Here is a 20,662-nt window from a genome sequence, read left to right on the forward strand (position 1 = left end):
ATAGAAACTTAAAGTGTTAACAAGCAGCACTTCCCCCCTTATCCAAGATTCAGTGTTGAAACTTTTACAGAAAATAAAATCTGAATTTTAAGAAGTTAAACTGTTTTTTGAAAAGTCATATAGTGGAAAACATATGGTACAAAAAAAATCCAGAAAATTTTCTTATTTTAAACATTGATTACATAAAAATTAAAAATACATGTTTAGCAAAAAAATGAAACAAAGTACAAACAACAAAATATTACCCTTATGGTAGAAGTCTAAATGTAAATGATGCAGTGGGAGAAAATATTGACACATTTTTAACAAATGAAAAGATCTCATGAGTTAATAAGTAAAATGCTAGGAATTCATTAACTGTTGATAGTTGATAATACTGTTGAAGATGATACACAGTGCACAGGAAAAAAATGTCTTTGGAAAGATGTTCTACTATGCTTAAAACAAGATAAATGCAAATTAAAATTTTCATGAGATACTATTTTTTCACCTAATTGGCAAAACATAAAGCCTAATATCTACTTTCTGAAAATTGATGTGGAGAATCAGTTACTCTCAAATTTTTGGTGGGACTGTTAAATTTTGTTTGACTTCTCAGGAGGGTTATTTGGAAATATTGAGTTGAACTTTAAGTGTACATACTCTTTGAGTGCTTTAACTTTTAGAGATTTATCCTGGGTAAGTGAATGCCCATGTGGATAGCTCATTTAGTACTTTGGGTTCTTCATGTATACTTGATTGTGGGTAGAATGTCTCTGGAAAGGATATAGAGAAAGGTATTAATGCCATTTGCTTCTTGGGAGGTAAACACTGTGGCTGCAGAAGACATGAATGGAGACTTTTTAACATGATTAAGACATGAATTCTTAAGACATGAGTATCCTTTACAAATAAAAAGATGAGTATGTATTAGCTGCTAAAGGTAATGTTTAAAAAAAATTTTTTTTAATGTTTTTATTTATTTTTGAGACAGAGGGAGACAGAGCATGAGCAGGGGAGGGTCAGAGAGAGAGGCAGACACAGAATCTGAAGCAGGCTCCAGGCTCTGAGCTGTCAGCACAGAGGCTGACGCGGGGCTCGAACTCACAAACTGTGAGATCAGGACCTGAGCTGAAGTCGGATGCTTAACCGACTGAGCCACCCAGGTGCCCCATAAAGGTAATGTTTTAAAGAAGGACATGTTCCTTAGTTAAGCTAAGCCACATGTGAAATACACCATCGGTGGACTCCCAGAAGATATTTGTTAATGCCACACATTGCTTGGGTGTTTGCCACTCATTTTAGACATTTGTCTCACATGAAAATTTTCCTGGACTCCTCTCCTTATCCTAGACCAGCTAGGGCAGGTACCCTGTTGCATAGATTCATTCATCCTTTTTATTTTTTCTGAAAACTTAATACATTTGTGATTAAATAGTTAAAGACATTAAACAGTAGAAAATATTTTTTTTCCCCGTAGAGTTAGGCCAAGGAGGATTGGGAGCCCCCCTGTCTCTTTCATTGCTCAGTCTCCAGTGTGCACTGTGGTGTCTTGTGTGTGGACGATACTCTAGGGCGTATTTGAATGACTGAAGAATAATTCTCAAGTATTGGAGTGAATCCCCAACCTGTCAATGAAATAAAATAAACATGTGTCTTTTCACCCATTTTGCAATTTCTGTTTTTTACAGTGGCTTCCCTAAAATGAACAAATTTGATTATTTTGATGCAAAGATCCCCAAGTGTTGTTACATAATTTCAGTGGTTTCATGGGTCTCCCTAAAGCTCTTGATATAGACTTGAATCATCCCAAGGTTCCACCATGCAGGGCTGGTTTTCTTTTTTCTTTTTCTTTTTAAATATTTATTTATTTTTGAGAGAGAGACACACACAGAGCATGAATTGGGGAGGGGCAGAGAGAGAGGGAGACCCAGAATGCAAAGCAGGTTCCAGGCTCCAAGCTCTCAGCACAGAGCCAGATGCGAGGCTCGAACTCATGAACCGTGAGATCATGACCTGAGCCAAAGTCAGATGCTTAACTGACTGAGCCACCTAGGCTCCCCAAAGGTTGGTTTTTTAACTGATCTTTCTTCTATTTTGGCAGTTTTTGGTATTTTTGCTTTATGACTTTTTCTCTCATTCCTGGGACCAGGCCTTTTTTGTATTTTGTTCTAAAAAAATTTCAAACATAAAGAAAAGCTGAAGAAAGTGCACTTTGTACACCAAAATATTCACTACTCATTCTATAATGAAACTCTTACCATATGGCCTTTGTCATGTAATTCTCCAACTATTTATCACACTTTTAAATTTAATGCACTTCAGAGTAAGTTGCCAACGGTATTACCCCTTGTACCGTATATACTTCAGCCTGCCTGGCGTTCATTTAAGTTCATTACAGGACTGTTTTTTGAGGTAGAAATTTATGTGCAGTAAAATATACCAATCTTAAGTGTAACATTTGAGGTTTGACAATTACATACACCTGTGTAACTCAAACTCCTATCAAGATCTAGAGTATTACCCCCAGAATGTTGGCTCTGATTGCTCCTCAGCACTTTTTTTTTAAGTGGCGATAACTTACTCCTGTATAATTGTTATTTTTACGTTGTAATGATCCTCTGAGTTTGCGCTATTTGATCAGCATTCTCTCTGATGACAGAACATTAGCTAACCCATGATCCTCAAGAATTGATCTAACCCTAAAAAGCAAGAAGATCAAGTAGGAATAACCCTGTCACCAACCCTGGCGATTGTGTTGGTGGTGTTCTTTGATAATTGTCTGTGGACAAAGGTGGGGGTAGGAGTACTGGCTGGGAAGAAGGAAGTGGGGGTCTTATTAATGCCCTGTGTTCACAAGGTGACCTACAGGTGGAAACTTAACCTCAGTTGGCAATCAGCTTCCTAACACCCTGGTTTCTTTTAATGTAGAAGTTTTAATGCCACACAACTTCGTTAATTACCCTCAGAAGTGAGAAAATAAGGACTGTATTATTTCCTAAGGAGAATAATAGTAATGTATCTCAGAGCACAGTGGTGGGGAGAAGGTTGTGAGGGATGGACAGAGCAGTTTAGGGCCCTGTGCAACCTGGTGGCAGCATGCATGCAGTTGGGGCCAGTGGGGGTTGGGAGGAGTAGATGGAATATCCCATGGGAAGAAGAAATCTGAAACAAATTGAATTTATTTTCATAGAAATCTTGTGAGGTGCAGGTATAATGGGATTGTAACATTATTGATATCTCTCTGATGTAATAAAAACTACTTTAGAGAAGATGAATCTTTTCGTAAGCGTTTTATAGATTTAAAATCTTAGTATGTTCTTTTTTTTTTTAATGTTTATTTGAGAAAGGGAGAGAGAGAGAGAGAGAGAGAGCGAGCGCGCGCGCACACATGCAGGGAAGGAGCAGAGAGAGAGGGGGGCCCAGAATCCAAAGCCGGCTCCAGGCTCTGAGCTGTTAGCCCAGAGCCCGATGCGGAGGCTCGAACCCACAAACTGTGAGATCATGACCTGAGCTCAAGTTGGATGGACATTTAACCCGCTGAGCCACCCAGGTGCCCCCAAATCTTAGTATGTTTTTAACTTTGACTTGATACGTGGTCTGAGAAATAAGTGTAATTAGATGGTATGTTTTAGGAACCAGAACTATAAAAAGCAGTGTTAGTAACACCCACATAACAGAACCATTGTGCTTAAATTATCATGTTGCAACTTTCTTGGACTTAAATTATCATATTGCAGATACATTAGCTAATTTTCATAATAAGCATTATTGTTATCTAAAAACGTAATGTATTAATAACTTGATACAAACCTCTGTTGTAGTAAATTTGTTATTTTTGATGTCATGGTACTTTATTTTTAAGCATTTTTGTATTTATTATCAATAATATAAACTTTTTAAAGTGAATTCTTTCTGTTTATTGATTACCATAATATAGCAGTTATAAATAATGTATATCTTCTCAAAGCTTGTGATAACTCGTTTTCTAGATCAGTCCCTCCTTTCTTAGTTTTCATTGGGTGGTTACCTATAACACAGTGTTAAAAAAAAACAATCAGTTAGGAAGCTCAAAGTCTGGGATTTTGCAAAGTAAACCTGTATGCAGTTGGCATGATCTCTTTAGGTAGCTTGAAGAGATCACTAGTGGTATTTGAGGTTTATTTAATACTTAGATTTTGTATATTTTACATTTATTATTAAATTCTCCCAGCCAACCCTATGAGATAGAGGTACTATTGAGGGTCAATTTATAGCTAAAGCACAGAAGTTAAGTAACTTGCTCCTACATAGCTCATAAGTGGTAGTAGAGCTTGAATTCAAATTTGTCGCCTTCACTGTTGCACCAGAAACTTCTCATTCTGTCTACTTACTCACCTGATGAAGCCTGCCTTAGATTAGTTTACCAACCACCGCCGGTGGTATTCCTGGATCTAATGTAAGAAACATGGTGCAAATCCCTCTTAGTGGTGAGTTTCTTACTGTCCCTCTCTCATCTGTGCAGGCTGTGGTATGACCTCCACAGCTCCCCATTTCACATGGCTCCCTCAGCATTCACTTAGCATAAGTAAGCAGTGGCTTCGTATGTTCACTACCTTGCTGTGGTGGTTTGAGGATGTTAGGTGGGTTCTGACCAGGGTATCCTGCTAAATTATTCTGATTCCATCTCACCTTTGGGCACAGCTTAGTTATCAAAGGCTTTTCCCCGTGTTCATATAGCAAATTAGTGTAATGGGAGGAAGAATGTGGAATTGCAAACAATGTATTGCAGTAATTTTGCTTTCCAGGTAAACATTCTCCTACTCTGAAAATTTAAGTTTGCCCTTGGAATTAGAGCTATTTAAAAAATGTGTTCTGTGTTTTAGCTGGAAGAGAGCTTTATTTACCTTGGATGCCCATTTGTCACATTATCATGAGTTTCTGCTGCTTCAGCATTATCAGGATAGCATGGTTTTAGTAATGGAAGAAATTTTAAAGGTTGCTTATGGCTAACATTTATCTTGTTTACACTTAAGCCCCTACAGTATTGGGGGTATCATTCGTTAAAAAGTCTAATAACTTTATTTCTGGACAGTACTTTTGGTGCTTATTAGCCAGTGAACAGGAAATATATTCAGTTTTAGAAAGTGTATTGCCAGATGAAATTCCTAACGTAAAGCAGCCATTTAACTAATCTCTGTTGTTTGTATATTTTCACACAGAAGAAAGAACCTTCTAAATCCAGTGTCAAGAAGAAAGTGACCAAGGTCGCAGAAGCAAAAAAAGTAATGAAGAGAAATTTTAAAGTGAATAAGAAGATAACATTTACTGAGGAAGGGGAGGTAAGATTCTTAAATGCTTCATCTCGGAGGTACCTTCCGCTTAGTGTAAAGAGTTTGACTCTCCTGCTGACTTAACATTCATTAACGAGAGAAAGAAAATGTTCCTTTTTCTTTTTTTTTAACGTTTATTTATTTGTGAGAGAGAGAGCACACGCGCGAGCAAGCATGAGTGGGGGAGGGGCAGAGAGTGAGAAGGAGACACAGAATCCCAAGCAGGCTCCAGGCTCCGAGCTGTCAGCCCAGAACCCGACTCAGGGCTCGAACTCAAGAACCATGAGATCATGACCTGAACCAAAGTCGGACGCTCAACCCACTTAACTAACTGAGCCAGCCAGGTGCCCCAGAAAATGTTTCTTTAAAGCATGCTAAGGCGGTTCCTCTGTTGTCTCGCGCATTTCGTCAGCTGCCATCTGTAAGCAGGAAGGCCTTACTGACAGTAAACTGGGACACTCGTTGGTGCTAATGACACAGAGTTGGTTTTGAACTTTTTAAATTCCATTTTTACAGATTAGACTTTCCTGTCAAAGTGTCCGTCAACAGGTCCTGTGGGAACAAACGCAAGAATCGTAACAAAACCACTTGCCACAGTTTCTTTTCCGGGCCCTCAAAAGTCTCTGCTTTGCGGTTCCTCAGTCTAGATGCCGTATTGGCGTGTTTCTTACTGGTCTGGCTTTGAGGGCATTTTCTGCTTTCACATCATATCAGATGCAGGTGCCCAACTCTCTTGTCACCATTACCTCGGTCTTAGTGTAAATACATACTTGCAGAGTTGGAAAGCTTGCTCGTGAAAAGTCCCTCTGTCACATAACCTTGTTTTTGAAGAGGAAAGAGATGTGGAAAGTCCGTGACTGACATAAGGAGTAATGTTGGGGGGTGGCCACAGCGAGGTCTAACTTGTGTCACCCCCCAGGTTTCCTGTGCTTTCTGGTAGAGTGCTCAGCGCCCCATGCCCCCTGTCCTCTCCTTTCCTTGCCTTGTCTTCTTCTGTTTTTCTCACAGCACTCTTGTGGCTTGACATCCTCTATTTACGTGGTTATCGTCGTTTTCTTCTGCTCCAGTGGAATGAGGGCAGCTACCCAAGGCAGGGTGTCTGTTGACTTTGCTCCCTACTCCATTCCCAGCTCTGAGAAGAGAGCCCAGCATGCAGTTAACCCAGAAGTTTTTTAAATGGATGAACTATTTTCCAAAATCCCAATAAAATAACAGCTTTTAAAATACCGTCATGTAGCACATCAGGTATTTCATTGTCATTAATACAGATGCTGTGTAAACAGGCTGCATACACTGGAGTATTTTTTTTTTTGAAGTTTATTTATTTTGAGAGAGAGAGAGAGAGCGAGCGAGCAGGGTGGGGGGGGCAGAGAGAGAGAGAGAGAGAGAGAGAGAGAGAGAGAGAATCCTAAGTAGGCTCCGTACTGTCAGCACAGAGCTCAGTGTGGGGCTTGAACTCACAAACCATGAGATCATGACCTGAGCTGAAATCAAGAGCTGGACCTGAGCCACCCAGGCACCCAGAGTATGTTTTAACTGTGGAGTTAACAGGTGTGGATGTTACTTCGGGGGAAGGGAGCTTGGCGCCAGAAGCCCAGATTTACACTGACAACACGGAGTAAAGTGGTGTATGAATCACATGAAAAAAGCGCAATTTAAAGTTGTTGGAAGTTGTAGACAAAGCCTATAGAGTTGATTAGTAATGGATCTTCATGAAATTACTAAAAAGAGGTCAGCATCTGAAGCGAGCTTAGCCAGAATATAGTTGTATTACGTCAGATGCTTACTGTAAAGTAAGATGAGTGCTGTTCGCGTAATGAGGATCCTCACTGTGCTTGTAAGTTTGCTCCAAGAAGGATATACATCCTTAACTGTAAAATGTTTCAATGTAAACTTATTGCTGATAGGAGCTCCATATGGCTTTGAGCCACTTTGAAACTTCTGCTCTAAAATTCTGAAAGAACTTTGCATTCAGCCCACAGATGCAGAAGCTTCTTTCACATGGTCGCGAGGCAGGGCTGAGGAGTCTGAGCGTGGATGCCATGCCTGCTCCCTCTCACTCCTTCCTCATTGTCCGTGGCCTCCCATCGTGGCTGCACAGGCAGTGACATTCGTGATCCCTGGTCCCTGCTGCGGGGATCCCATCTGGAAGAATGGCCGCAGTGGGCGGTGACAGGAGTGAGAAGAGGCAGCGATACCTGTGACGCGCAGGCCTACGGCTTCTCTTTGCGCGTTCGTGAGCAGCCTTTCAAAACGGTGGCAGCTACTGAAATCCTCCGGCAACCAATTACCCGTTCAAATAAGAGAATAGGTTTTGTCTGAATTGTCTTGAGTTTTACAATGTTAGGCCTGGAAGATTACTGAGTCCAGTAGACCTTTTCTTATTTTTCAGAAAAGGAACCAGATGCCCAGAAATTAAGGAATTTATTCAGGATTCTGCAGTCGGGCTAGCAGAAAAGCTGGGACATTAAGCCAGGTCCCCTGACTCCAGATCACTGCCCTGATTTCTGTGTTACCGTGTTCCTAACCATAAACTGTGTGTTTAAATTCCATAGATTTGAGCCAGCTCCTGAAATCTAAACTAATTTTTTTCTTTGCTTAGTTATTTTAGTCTTTATGTGTAGTACTGGCTGCTAGGTGATTTATCGATCAATTCTGAGTATCTGATAATGTGCCAGATACTGTACTGGGCTCTGAGAGTACATGAACAAGATAGATGACTGCCCTCAAGGAGGTAAATTCTAGTCAGAAGAACAGGGAAGTAAAACCACAGAGGATGGTGAGAGAAGTGATGGGGGTGTTGGCAGTCGCTGGCAGAGATGATTTGGAACCGAGCTGGTGGAGCACAGCACACTGAGAGCACTGTTTGAGATGATGTTGAAGCAACTACCTTTTCCTCCAAAGTATTTCATGACGTTTTCCTTTAATCCTGCCATCACTGGATCATGGCAGTGTTACTTTATCCTGACCGGGACAGTCTTTTTTGCGGGTTTGCCCACTTCAATTCTAAAGTTTGTTAGAAAGCTTAAGAAATACAGGTTGTGGGGCGCCTGGGTTGCTCAGTCACTTGAGCGTCAGACTTCGGCCCAGGTCATGATCTCTGAGTTCGTGAGTTCCAGCCCCGCGCCACGCTCTGCAGTGACAGCTCAGAGCCTGGAGCCTGCTTTGGATTCTGTGTCTCTCTTTCTCTCTCTCCACCCCTCCCACGCTCATGCTCTGTCTCTCTCAAACAAACATTTAGAAAAAAATAAAGAAGAAATGTAGGTTGTAAGGCAGAAAGTGGGAAAATACACCGTTTCAAAATCATTCTGCCAAGGAAAATGGTTTTCTGTTGATGTTCCCTGTTTCGTGCACCATACTAAAGCTTTTCCCTGCCTGCAGTCGGTTCAGCAGTGGCCTCAGATGCAGAAGTCTGTCTCCAAGGATGCCGAAGAGGAGGAGGACAGCACTGGGGGCATCAACTTAGATAAAGCAAAGGAAAGGCTTCAAGAAGAGGACAAATTTGACAAAGAAGAGTATAGGAAGAAGATCAGGGCAAAGCATCGGGTAAGTTTTCCATCTTGGATTAATACTGAGTGACATTTACTATGTCCCTAAATATATCTAGATATTCATTAGTTGTTCACCAGTAACCATGTTACTGTCTTCTTTGCTTTCTCTAACGCTTCTTTTTCTGTGGATATTTTGTCATTTTATCTGGTCTCCTTTTTTGATTTTGCTGGTGGAATCTTTGTGGAGTGACTGGTGTCTGAGAACATTGCCCACATCTGCTTTTGGTTGAGGTAACCCAAATAATGTTAGTGATTTCTTTTTAGTTAAAGCTTTGATTTTGAGATTATTATAATTTCACATGTTGTTGACTCTGTTACTCTCTCATCCCATGTGCTCCATTTCTAGAATTTTTGCCATTTCAGGAATGTTATGTAACTAAAGCATCGTAATATGTATGTAGCCTTTTGAGATTTGCATTTTACACTGAGCAGAATTCTATGTAGATTCACCCAGGTTGTTGTGTGTATCAGTACCCGGTATGGATGTACCACAGGCTGTTCACCATTGACCTGTTTAAGTGACATTAATGTTTCAGCTTAAACTTTATCATTGAATTTCTTCCCAGAGCAGTTAGTTGATAATGCATGGAAGATTTACTTAGTGTATTAAAAAAAAAAGAAAAGAAAGAGAGAGGAACAAAGAAAGAAAAAGAAAGAAAGTAATTAACCTTGTTAAAGAGAGAGTGCTATAGCGTTTGCACTGTTAGCCTTACACTTGGTAGTTTTCTGTTATCCTTGAAATGGACTACTCCATTCCAGTCACTTAGTGACATTACTGTCTTCTCAGACTACTTAATTCCCATAAAAGTGGGTATTTCTCTAAATCAATGAGTTAGTTAATGAAATAAGACAGATTTAACATTTTTAAGGATGTTTCTCTAGCATGCCCTTGAGACAGGAATGACTTCAGGGGAACATAGTATCATGCTAAGGCTGTCTGCCATAATATGAAATTCTGGGTCAAGAACTTGTAAGCCTTTGGATGTGGACATTACTACATCCTGAGAAGGATTTTTGTGTTTTTTGACTCCTGTTTGACCTTATAACGATTCAGTGGCTCAGTAAACTTCTCTAGAACAGTGGTTCTCATTCCTTCAAGGTTTGATGCCACTTTGCAGTAGTGTTTGATGAATAAAAAGAAGCAGACATTGAAGATAGCTTCAGGGATGGAAATGCAGGTGAAAAAATCATTCCAGAAATGTGGGGAACAGATGAACCTCAGATATACTGTTTGCAGTTGAGAATGTTATCACGCAAACAAAACATTTCATGCATTGCTGTTTATTACAGTACTTTAAGTTGAAAGCACTAATTATGTTATTAAAATTTTTAATAATGTTAAGAATGGCAGCAGTGTGTCACGTTTCAGCTTACACTTCACTTAGAGTACTTATCTGGGGAGACTGAACTAAAGGACCTTTATCCTTTATTTTTATTTTTTTAAGTTTATTTTTGAGTGAGAGAAAGAGAGAGAGAGTGAGAGAGTGTGTGTGTGTGCGTGCGAGTTGGGGAGGGGCAGATATAGAGAGTGAGACACAGAATCCGAAGCAGGCTCCAGGCTCTGAGCTGTCAGCATAGAGCCTGATGCAGGGCTCTAACCCATGAACCATGAGATCATGACTTGAGCCGAAGTTGGATGCTTAACTGACTAAGCAACCCAGGCACCCCTAGACTGACTGACTGACTGACTTTATTTATTTATTTATTTTTAGCATTTATTCATTTTAAGAGTGAGAGAGACAGAGCACGAGTGGGGGAGGGGCAGAGAGAGAGGGAGACACATAATCAGAAGCAGGCTCCAGGCTCTGAGCTGTCAGCACAAGGCCTAACGCGGGGCTTGAACTCACGGACTGGGAGATCATGACCTGAGCTGAAGTTGGACGCTTAACTGACTGAGCCACCCAGATGCCCCATATTTTTAAATCGAGCCAGCAGTAAAGGCAGCAGGAGGCATTTACATAAAGGAAAGCTTTCCCACTCCTGCCCTTTCTTGTCTCCCCTTCCCTTCCTCCTCTCATGTGTGGAAGTTACTGCATCCAGGTTGTGGAATATTTTTTCTGAAATCTTTAGAAACTTAATTTCAGTTTGACTAATTGTGCATTTATTACACAGTGTGTGCTAGGCTTTGTGAGGAGAGAATACTTAAAATACATGAATTTCTCTGTCTCTTGGAAGATTATAATTAAACCATAGTTAACTGTGGATATTCCATCACTGCACAAAAGCTTTTTATACCTTTTTTTTTACGTTAACATTTTCAAAATGAATAATATATTCTCATTGTTCTAAAATAAAGATCATACAAAAGCTAATGTTGAGAAATCTTCCTTCTGCCGATGCCTGTCATTCTCACTTATACCTACCCCTGTAGGTAGCTTTTTTTATTAATTATTAATGTATCCTGGCCGTTTATGCAAATGCAAGTAAACAGAAATAAATACAGATCCTTATTTTCTCCCTTTGTTACAAGAAAGGTAAGTATACTATATGTAGATTGTTCTGCACATTTCGATCTTCAGTTACTTTTGTGCTTTTAAATAGTTCATTTTCTTTGCACCATTGTTAAAAGTAGCATATGATATTTAAGCTATTGCTGTGATTATCTCGTGGCAAGGTTGAACAGAGCAGTTTGGGCTGACACAGCTGTGAGAGAAATCACAAGAACTTCACATACTACTAGTTTCAAAGTCAGTACCTTTCTAACTAAAATAGATAAGGGTCTTTAACAGGAAGCCACAGCTGGTGATTTTGCACAGAATGGCTGTATTCTGCACACAGGTAACCCGTGGCATCCTTTCCATATCAGAAGTTGAAAATGTTGTGTAGCCTGAAAAAAGTGCAAGGAAATAACTAAAATAGTGTTCTGTCTGTTCAACTTGAATGTAAATGCTGTCTGAATCAGATATTACTTTCTCGGTATTTGCATCAGTAGAAATTATTACTTACACAGATGTAAGTATTTGTGTATTAAATTAGAAGATTTCATGTTTGAGCACTTTAGACTTAGTAAGTTTATTATAATGGCATATTTAAGACAGTGCAGGTGCTCAGGGCAGCCATGCACCAGGCTGCCGTGGACTGCATTTCTGCCTCGAAGACACGGCAAGTTTGGACGTTTGGCTTATTTGGCAGGAAGAGTGTGATAAGGAGGAGTCCTTGCCTTTGAGCCCTAAGTCTGGCATTGCCTGGTCCGGGTGAGATTCCCAGTCACCAGTTTGGATTGCACTGTCTTGTTGTGTAAAGGGGGGAAATGGGAGTTCCTGCCAGATGGTCAGGGGGCCCCTCTGGCTCTGTGTGTATAGGGAGGATATGGGAATAAAAGTACCCCTTTTTGTTTGGAAAATGGAATTTTAATTGGTCATCTTTTCCTGCTGACAAGAAGGGTTTCTACCTTGATGATAAGGCTTCCTTCTTATTTGCTTATTTTCCAGTGGTTACTAAAATATTATTTTAGAAATGAAACATATTATCAGTCCTGCACAGATTATTTTATCTTAATTGCCTTATCTGAATACATTATTGGTTTTGAAATCATATTTTTTTTCCTAATTGAGTATATTACTTACTGTAATGACAATTCTTAGTTCTTCTAGCATAAGGTTTTACCTTGGGCAAATGTAATTATGTTTCCCTTGAAGTCGTCCCTCATAATTTTGTTATTTCTTTGGAAGAATACTGAGAAGAATTGTATGTCCCTAAAGAACTCTTGAAGTACTAACTTAGGGTCTGGGGATAACCTTTACTTACTTAAGATAGGAAGATAGAAAGAGATGAAGAAACTTGACAAAAAATTGAGTAGGGGATGTGCCTAAAAGAATCTTACATGTAAAAAGAAAACTCTACAATATCTGTATTTTATTTGTTTTATTTTTTATTTTTTTTAGAGAGAGGGAAAGAGCGTGTGAGCGGGGAAGGGGCAGAAGGAGAAGGGGAGAGGGAATCTTAGGCAGACTCCACACTTGGTGCGGAACTTGACACGGGGCTTGATCCCATGACTCTGGGATCACGACCTGAGCCGAAGTCATTAGTCGGACGCTTAATTGACTGAGCCACCCAGGTGCCCCACAAAATCTGTATTTTTAAAAATACCTGTCAATTTTAGGAGTTTTCATAATTTAGGAATGTTCTTTCAGCATGTTCACAATGTTTCATGATTATATTCTGGTTTAAAAGGGTAACATTTAATATCTGTGGGTTTTGTCTTAATGATTTTGAAGTAGTTGTTTGCTCCTGCTGTTTACAGTTACCAGCTTTGCCCCTGGTTTTGAACGTGCTCCCAGTCTCTGTGGTACAGGACTCTGCTGTTCATTGTCACCCTTCATGCTGACAGACCAGTTCTTGACTCATATTTTCATCTACCAAACTCTGAAAACTCTGTAATTTCTACTGTGGCTCAAGTAAATATCTTCTTTGTCCTAAAGGTTTAGAAGCTGAGCAACAAGAATTTTAGCTAGTTTATAACACAAACAAAAGAGCTGGTACGGTGTCCCTGGGAGTAAATTTAGCTTCCTGCTCCTGGAACCCCGAGCTGCCCACTCTGTGGACGTCAGGGGAACTTGTGTAACTGCTCTGGTCACTGAGTCGGCAGCCTTATTTATCTTTGCTGAGTCTTCATTTTTTTTTTTTTTTTTTTTTCTGAGACCATTCCAATCCTCACCTTTCCCTGGCGGCTCATAGGAAGCTGTACTTAACTAGGCCTGTTACTCTTTTCTGTGTTGAACCTTTTGAAACCACTCATCAGAAGTAAGATTATAGCAGGAGCTCTAATTTTTTCATATTAGGCCATTAGTAAACTAGTATATCCTAAAGGCAAAACCAGTACATTTGCATGGAAACAACGTGTTTTCTTGCCATTCAGTCAGAACCCTCAAAGGTGGGCTGTGGATCACGTCAGTGAAAGACGTCGTTTACTTGAATGGAGTGAAAATCTGCTTTGTGGTGTGTGTCATCATTCTTAGCTCTGGAAGATAACTTGTATTTAGGCTGATAATATCTGCTAGAACAGCTGGGAGTGGAGAGAAGCAATACATCATGAAGTTCTCTTTCATTTTCTGGAAATTTGCTTTGAGTGCTTTATCGGCTTCGGATTATAGGTTTAGATAACACAGCCATGCCAGGATGGGGCTTGGACTGCTTGCAAAGATGGTACTACTAGCATGAACGGAAGGTTAGAAAAGACTTAAAGGGACCTTTTATTTATTATTTATTTAGTTATTTATCTATTTATATTTATTTTTATTTATTTATTCATTTATTTTCAGTGTTTATTAATATTTTGAGAGAGAGTGCGAGTTGGGGGAGGGCAGAGAGAGAGGGAGACACAGAATTCGAAGCAGGCTCCAGGCTCTGAGCTGTCAGCACAGGGCCCGATGCGGGGCTCGAACTCACAAACTGCGAGATCATGACCTGAGCTGAAGTCGGACGCTTAACTGAGCCACCCAGTCGCCACAGGGACTTTTCAGGAAGTCTGTTTCATTTTTGTCTTTGTTGACACGGAATTGAGTTGCCATTGAGTCCACGTATTTAAAACATAAATGTATATGATATCAGGAAGGAGGGGAGCAATAATCGGGCATCTGCAGTGCTGTGCTTTGCATGTGTTATTGAATTAGTGCTAACAGTTAACTTCTGAGAAAAGTGAGCTAGCTTCAAATTACAGATGATAAAATAGACCTAGAAGGAAGGATCAAGTAATTTTCCATGGCCCCATGAGTCACAAATGGCAGGCCTGGGACTCTTACCCCAAGGTCTTTGTTATTCTACAGACTCTTTTTTTAACTATTCGTTCTGTTTGAACTACCTTAAACCATCAGGCCTTCTCTTACAACAGCTAACTCTGAAACAGTGAATGAAAGGGTGAGAATAGGAGTGGAGGATTTTGAGGAAGGAATGACAAATAATGGAAATTGTTCATGTTTCCAGAGCAAAGCCATTGTTGTCAAATACATTAAGGAATAAAGTAAGCGTGGTGGTTAGTAGCTTCGTTTAGGACCCAATACTAATAATGTCTTTGCTTGAGTGTTCATTCAATATCTATATAATTACTAGCACCAGAGTCCATTTTTAAGTAATTGTGAGTCTAAGAGCCTAAGGCCTTGTCGAAGACTGGTCTGGCTCAGATGACCTTAAGAAATTTTACTGTTGTCAGCAATGTCATCATGAGAATAAGGGACTAAACATCTGGTGCTTAATTCCAAATTGGACTTAATGAATAAAGCTTACTTTCAGGGGAGGAAAGGAGATCCTCTTTTTGTATATCCCCATCCCTTTTCCAGTTTCAGCCCTTCCTACTACCATCACAGCAAAGTGTACTGTAAAAAAGGAGCCCTGGGGCGCCTGGGTGGCTCAGTCGGTTAAGTGTCCGACTTTGGCTCAGGTCATGATCTCCAAGTCCGTGAGTTCGAGCCCTGCGTCGGGCTCTGTGCTGACAGCTCAGAGCTTAGAGCCTGTTTCAGATTCTTTGTCTCCCTCTTTCTCTGACCCTCCCCCATTCATCCTGTCTCTCTCTGTCTCAAAAATAAACATTAAAAAAAAAAAAATCTATTTAGAAAAGGAGCCAGCCCGTTACTGTGGAACCTTTCTGATTTAGAGATGTCTGCCTGAGAGGTTTCTCTTTATATTCCAAAGAGCTTATACCATTTTGTGACACTCAGTTCAGCAGCTTGATCCATGGGCCCTCCTTCATATTCAGCATCCAAAATAACACATTTAAATACTCAAAATTGCATAGATCTCATCAACTGCATGGCAAGTCTTTGAGCTGTTTATCATCTCTATTTTTTATTGTTGAAATAAAGTGGGATCATGCGATTTTTTTTTTTCTAAACACCATATGATGTTTGAGAGGTGAGGTGGTGGTTGTTAGATTGATGGTTAATGGCTGGAGATTGTGGTTAAGGAACATGGGCGGAGCTTGGTGCTAATGTAATCAATATGTCTGACAAGGCCAGGTCATAGACTAAAAAGACCAGGGGAACTAGACTGTTTGGCCAATCCTTAGAAGCCCACCATGGGGCTTGGCACATAGTAGCTCAGCAGATGTTTCCAGATATACTTACTTTTCTCCCTGTCTTCATATCCTTGTTGGAGTTGTTACAGATTTATATACAGAAGAGGGAACAGATCAGAGAACCTTGCTTTGTTCGGAGTCCCTGGGAAGGATTTAGGTTAACTGGGATTTTGTTGTTGTAGGGTAGGGGGTGTCTTCAGGGCCAGAAATCTTTGTAATCATTCTTTTATTCACTTCTGTTGAGCCAATTTTCTTCCCTGAAAAAGAGGTTCATGTAATACTGAAAGAAGGATAGATGTCTCCTGCTGCTCTCTCTGACAGCTGGGAAATTGATTCCTTACCAAACTGACACAGTCACCTGATACTCATTCAAATAGCTTATGCTTCCACCAGCTCCTGAGTTGTATTTCCAAATCTGTGAATTTCCAAGATTGCCATAGAATGAAATGATTTAAATAACGTAGTCCTGTCTCCTGATGAAATTCATACTTCATGGTATTTGCTTTTCTGGAAGCTAGGTATCTATAGTTTGTGAGAAGCCACAAGAGGTATAATAACATCTGTAAAGAGGGTGTTTTGTACCTTGAAATGTGATTTTTCTGTTTTCCTACCCCTTGTGTATTTGGTTTCTATTATTGAATTTCACGCTCTTCTTACATTTAATCATTTGTAGGATGGTAAGACTAAAGATAAGATGTTGCCTTATTTTTGTGTGGCATAAAATAGCTTTTGCTACCAATGTGTCCTCAAAAATGAAATAGGAAAATAAAGGATTTGAAGCATTTGAACCACAAAAAATTAAGAGAGAGGGAGAACCTCAATTGCTCAGTCTAATAAAATTTAATTATTTTATTAAAATAAAAGTCATTGTACTCCAACCTTTATCTTTTTGTCTTGTCATTTTTTAACATCTATAAATCATATGTATATATTTTTAAAAAGAAATTTTTTCCTGCCTTAGTAAAGGAAAAAATGTACTTTCTTCTTATATCCATTTCCTAAATTTTGGATTACCATAAATTCTACTTTCTGTTTTTTCCTCTGTTTGAAGACTGATGTTTACTCCTCCCTCTTTTCAGGTAGAGTGGTAATAGCTTTTTAAGATAAGAAGGAAAAGTTTTCTAATTTTCCTTATGTTTCACCGAGTATTGAAAGTTCTTTTTATTTATACTTAAGCTCCATGTCCTGCTCGTGGTCACTCCCTATTTTAAAGGTTTTGGATGTCCCTCATGCATCTGGGACTTGTGGTAGAAATGTTACAAGGAAAAATTAGCCCATTTGTATGCCCATGTGAATTCTGATGGCCAGGTAAAATTTGAAATTTATAATGTCCTTCCTTGACGATAATGAAGTAATACTGGAGTTCCTTAGCAGTGGAAAATTGTCAATATGTTCTTTTCTGCTAGATTAAAATGACTAGACAAAAAGGGCCAGAGTGGAAATTATGTTTACTTGAATAGAAAGGGTTTTTCCGATGTGAACATATTGAGGTTATTGTTTGGAACTTTGAAGTGCCATTTTCAGATCCTCTAATGCGTTGGGAGAAGGCCAGTTACTGAATAATTACAACAAAAATTTGTGTGACTGTTAAATGTGGTTAATTATCTTCTTTTTCCCCCTCTGCACAGAGACTGGCAAAAATTAATTAGATAATGTCCACAAAATGCTATCGGGGGGGAAAAATGCTATTAGGATGAAAAGACCCATACGGTAGCAGACCATTATTAATAAAAAAAGAAATGGAATATTTGTCTTAAACATGTTGATAAGACAAAAACACTATGCATCCACAAAACAAGTATGCTTTCTAATGGAGGGGAGGGTGGGGAGAGGTGTGCTGGAATTGAAGGAGGGAAGGGGGGGAAGTGTCCTGGGGTTGAGAGAGTGAGGATGTTGGCTCCTTAGACCTGGTTTTAGTCTAAGCTTCATCATTGGCTGGCTGTGTGATCCCAGATGTTACTTAATCACCTTGGTTCAGTTTTTTCATCTATGAAATGGAAAGAATAATACTTGCAAAGTTTTTTTAAATAGCTTAAAAAGTATGTGTAAAATGCCTAGTATACTGCTGTTTAATTCAGAGGTATTAGTGTTTGTAAGAAATACAGTGTAATAATGGTGTGTTAATGGGCATATGTTTTTATAAAAGTTCAGTTTCATCACTCTCGTTATTTGATGTTTTGCACGCCTATATTTTATGTAGCTTTAGTTTTAAAATAAGTTTGAGCAGCATAGCACTTGAAAGTCACTGTGACCTTCAAAAACCCAGAAACTTCTTTTTGTAGGACATAGAACTGAAGTGTGTGTAAGAGAGAAGAGGGATGATATTACAGATACGTGCATCCACAAACTAGAGCCAACTCTCAAACTAAGCGTGATGATTAGTTGTTGTAAATCCTTTTCTTTAATATTATTTTGCTACTTTCATCTATTTTGTAGCCTGTTTTGTAGACAGAGACAGAGTGTGAGCACGTGAGGGGCAGAGAGAGAGGGAGACACAGACCCCGAAGCAGACTCCAGGCTCCGAGCTGTCAGCACAGAGCCGACACGGGGCTCGAAGTCATGAACCGTGGGATCATGACCTGATCCAAAGTCAGACGCTTAACCGACTGAGCCACTCAGACTTCCCAAGACGAGCCTTTTTATTATTTTAACACTTTGTTTTTGAAGGGAAGAAGAGGTTGTTTTATTTAAAAGAAAACTATTTTCAACTTTAGCTGGGTTGTTTTGTTTTGAATTTTAATATTGTGCATACTAATTTATTGTGCATACTAATTTTTTCCTTACTTTAAAAAATGTCAGTGTTGTGTTTTGTGCCTACTTACGATCATTGGAAAACTAATGGAGCAATTATAAAACAATATAATAAAATAACAAGCTTTGTAGGAATGAATTTCTGTTGTTATCTGTTTGAGAAAATGTAGCCACTTTTCTAAGAACAGATTTCATATCCTTATAGATTTTGCTTTAGATAGAGGAAAAGGGAAATACCACGAATGCATTTTTTTCCTGTTTATTCTAATAGCTGACATTGATTGTGTACCAGTTATACGTTGGACATGGTGCTAAGCACGTATGTATAGTATTTTATATAATTCTTAACAGCAGTTTTAGGAAATGTGTGTTCCTGTTATCTTCATGTTTCAGTGAGAAAAGGAGAGTTACAAAATGCAAATAAGTTGCCCCAGATTGCACAGCTAGCAGGTGGTAGAACTGTGGTCTGTCTCCACATCTTAATGATTATGATAACTTACGCCATTCCCATCGAGGGCATTCAGTAAGTATTTATTGAAAAATGAATGCCAGGTATCAGTTGGCTTTAAAAAAAAAAAGTCAAGAATGTGTAGTCTGATTTACATGTAATCAAAGTTTATATGCTGCTAATTCCCCCTTGTTCTTGTAGGAGAAAAGACTGAAGGAAAGGGAAGCCAGAAGAGAAGCCAGTAAGAGACAAGCAAAGGTAAGGATTGATATTTTTTATGAGAAAAATGTTGGTAACATTGAATGGGATTTAAATATTGACATTGAATGGGATTTAAATATTCTGCTTGTCCGTATGCATTTTTATATTTATCTGTATATCATGACGTTCAAGTTGGATATAAGTCCATGTGTCCTTGTCATTTACTTTCTCCAATTATTTCTTTCCTCTGTGATGCAGGATGAAAAATGCATAAGATAATTTGTTTGCTGGCCTTTGCCCTATTGCTCCCGCCACCTTTTCCCATTCTATTTTGTGCCTATTAAATACGGGAGAAGGTTGGCTTTGTGGACCAAGCTTGGCAGGATTTTACACTCTGTCGTCTTTTGACCAGGCAGACAGCTGTGTGGACCCAGCTTCATAGTAGATGACTCTGAGAGCACTGATTGCTTCACTTCAACTCCTAGAAGCTAGGGGAGAGCACTCCGTATCGGGTACCTTTAGTGTATCCTATAAACAGCACAGTATCGCTTATGTACGTACCGTTGTGAACACCATCCATGTGCAGCTATAGTTTTTATCTGGTGTGTTGGACACTGAGAATGGTTCAGCTTCTACATTCTGAGGTCATTGAGCACAAATGATTTGCTAGAACCAGGACCCGGTAACGTATGTTATTTCTCATGCCGTATCTCACTGTGCTATGCCTGACTAGCCATGATTTCCTCTTGGCAGTTAGCAAAGATCTGACTCCCTTGAGTAAGCCCATAATATTCTTTGTCATTTTTTCCATGCTGGCCATAGCACTTAGAGAGCAAGTCAGAGATGATAACTCATTTTATAGTTCTGAAGTGGGAAGCAATTACTCTGCAGAGTAAGATGAAAAGACTGTTTATATTCAGTATTAAATATCACTCTGTCTTCAGACGTGCCCGAAAACGAGAGCCATTGTGTGTGTGGCCTGACTGCGAAATCAGGTGGTGGATTCTGCATATGCTTTTAAAATGCAGACGTGAACTGTCACGGCATAGAAATTACTTCTTAGGGGCTGTCGTGGGAAAAATTTAAATTTAAGAAGAAAACTTTAAATCTAACAAAAGCATTTGATATTTATGAATATTGCATGTTCATCATAAAACTAAACTTACTTTATTTCACTGAGAAGCTCTCTTTTCTGCATATAAAATTATGAAATGAAAGATGTAATCTGGAGCCAAAAGAAAGCTTGGTTACTGTATTTCCTTTGTGTGGATTCACACATATTCGTGTGTATTACTAAAATGTTTTTGTTGTTGTTGTTGTTGTTGTTGTTGTTGACAATGTGTGCTTTACCTGTTGCAGTGGTTTAAGTCATAAGAAGTTGCTCTCACCTGTGGGCCTGCCTCTTGTGCCT

The 20,662-nt window shown here is 39.3% G+C and overlaps 1 protein-coding gene across 1 annotated transcript in view; it reads left to right on the forward strand.

Moving 5' to 3' along the window:
* DDX10 (DEAD-box helicase 10) overlaps window positions 1-20,662 on the forward strand; it is a 277,089-nt gene that overhangs the window by 151,574 nt on the left and 104,853 nt on the right. Inside the window, exons 14-16 of the mRNA XM_047071361.1 lie at window positions 5,181-5,300; window positions 8,673-8,837; window positions 19,252-19,308. Coding sequence (XP_046927317.1) covers window positions 5,181-5,300; window positions 8,673-8,837; window positions 19,252-19,308 — 342 coding nt within the window. The remainder of the gene's footprint in view (window positions 1-5,180; window positions 5,301-8,672; window positions 8,838-19,251; window positions 19,309-20,662) is intronic.

Source organism: Lynx rufus, unplaced genomic scaffold (genome assembly GCF_022079265.1).
Source record: "Lynx rufus isolate CCGP_SWC_20201006 ecotype Redwood Valley unplaced genomic scaffold, mLynRuf1.p SCAF_9, whole genome shotgun sequence".
NCBI lineage: Eukaryota > Metazoa > Chordata > Mammalia > Carnivora > Felidae > Lynx > Lynx rufus.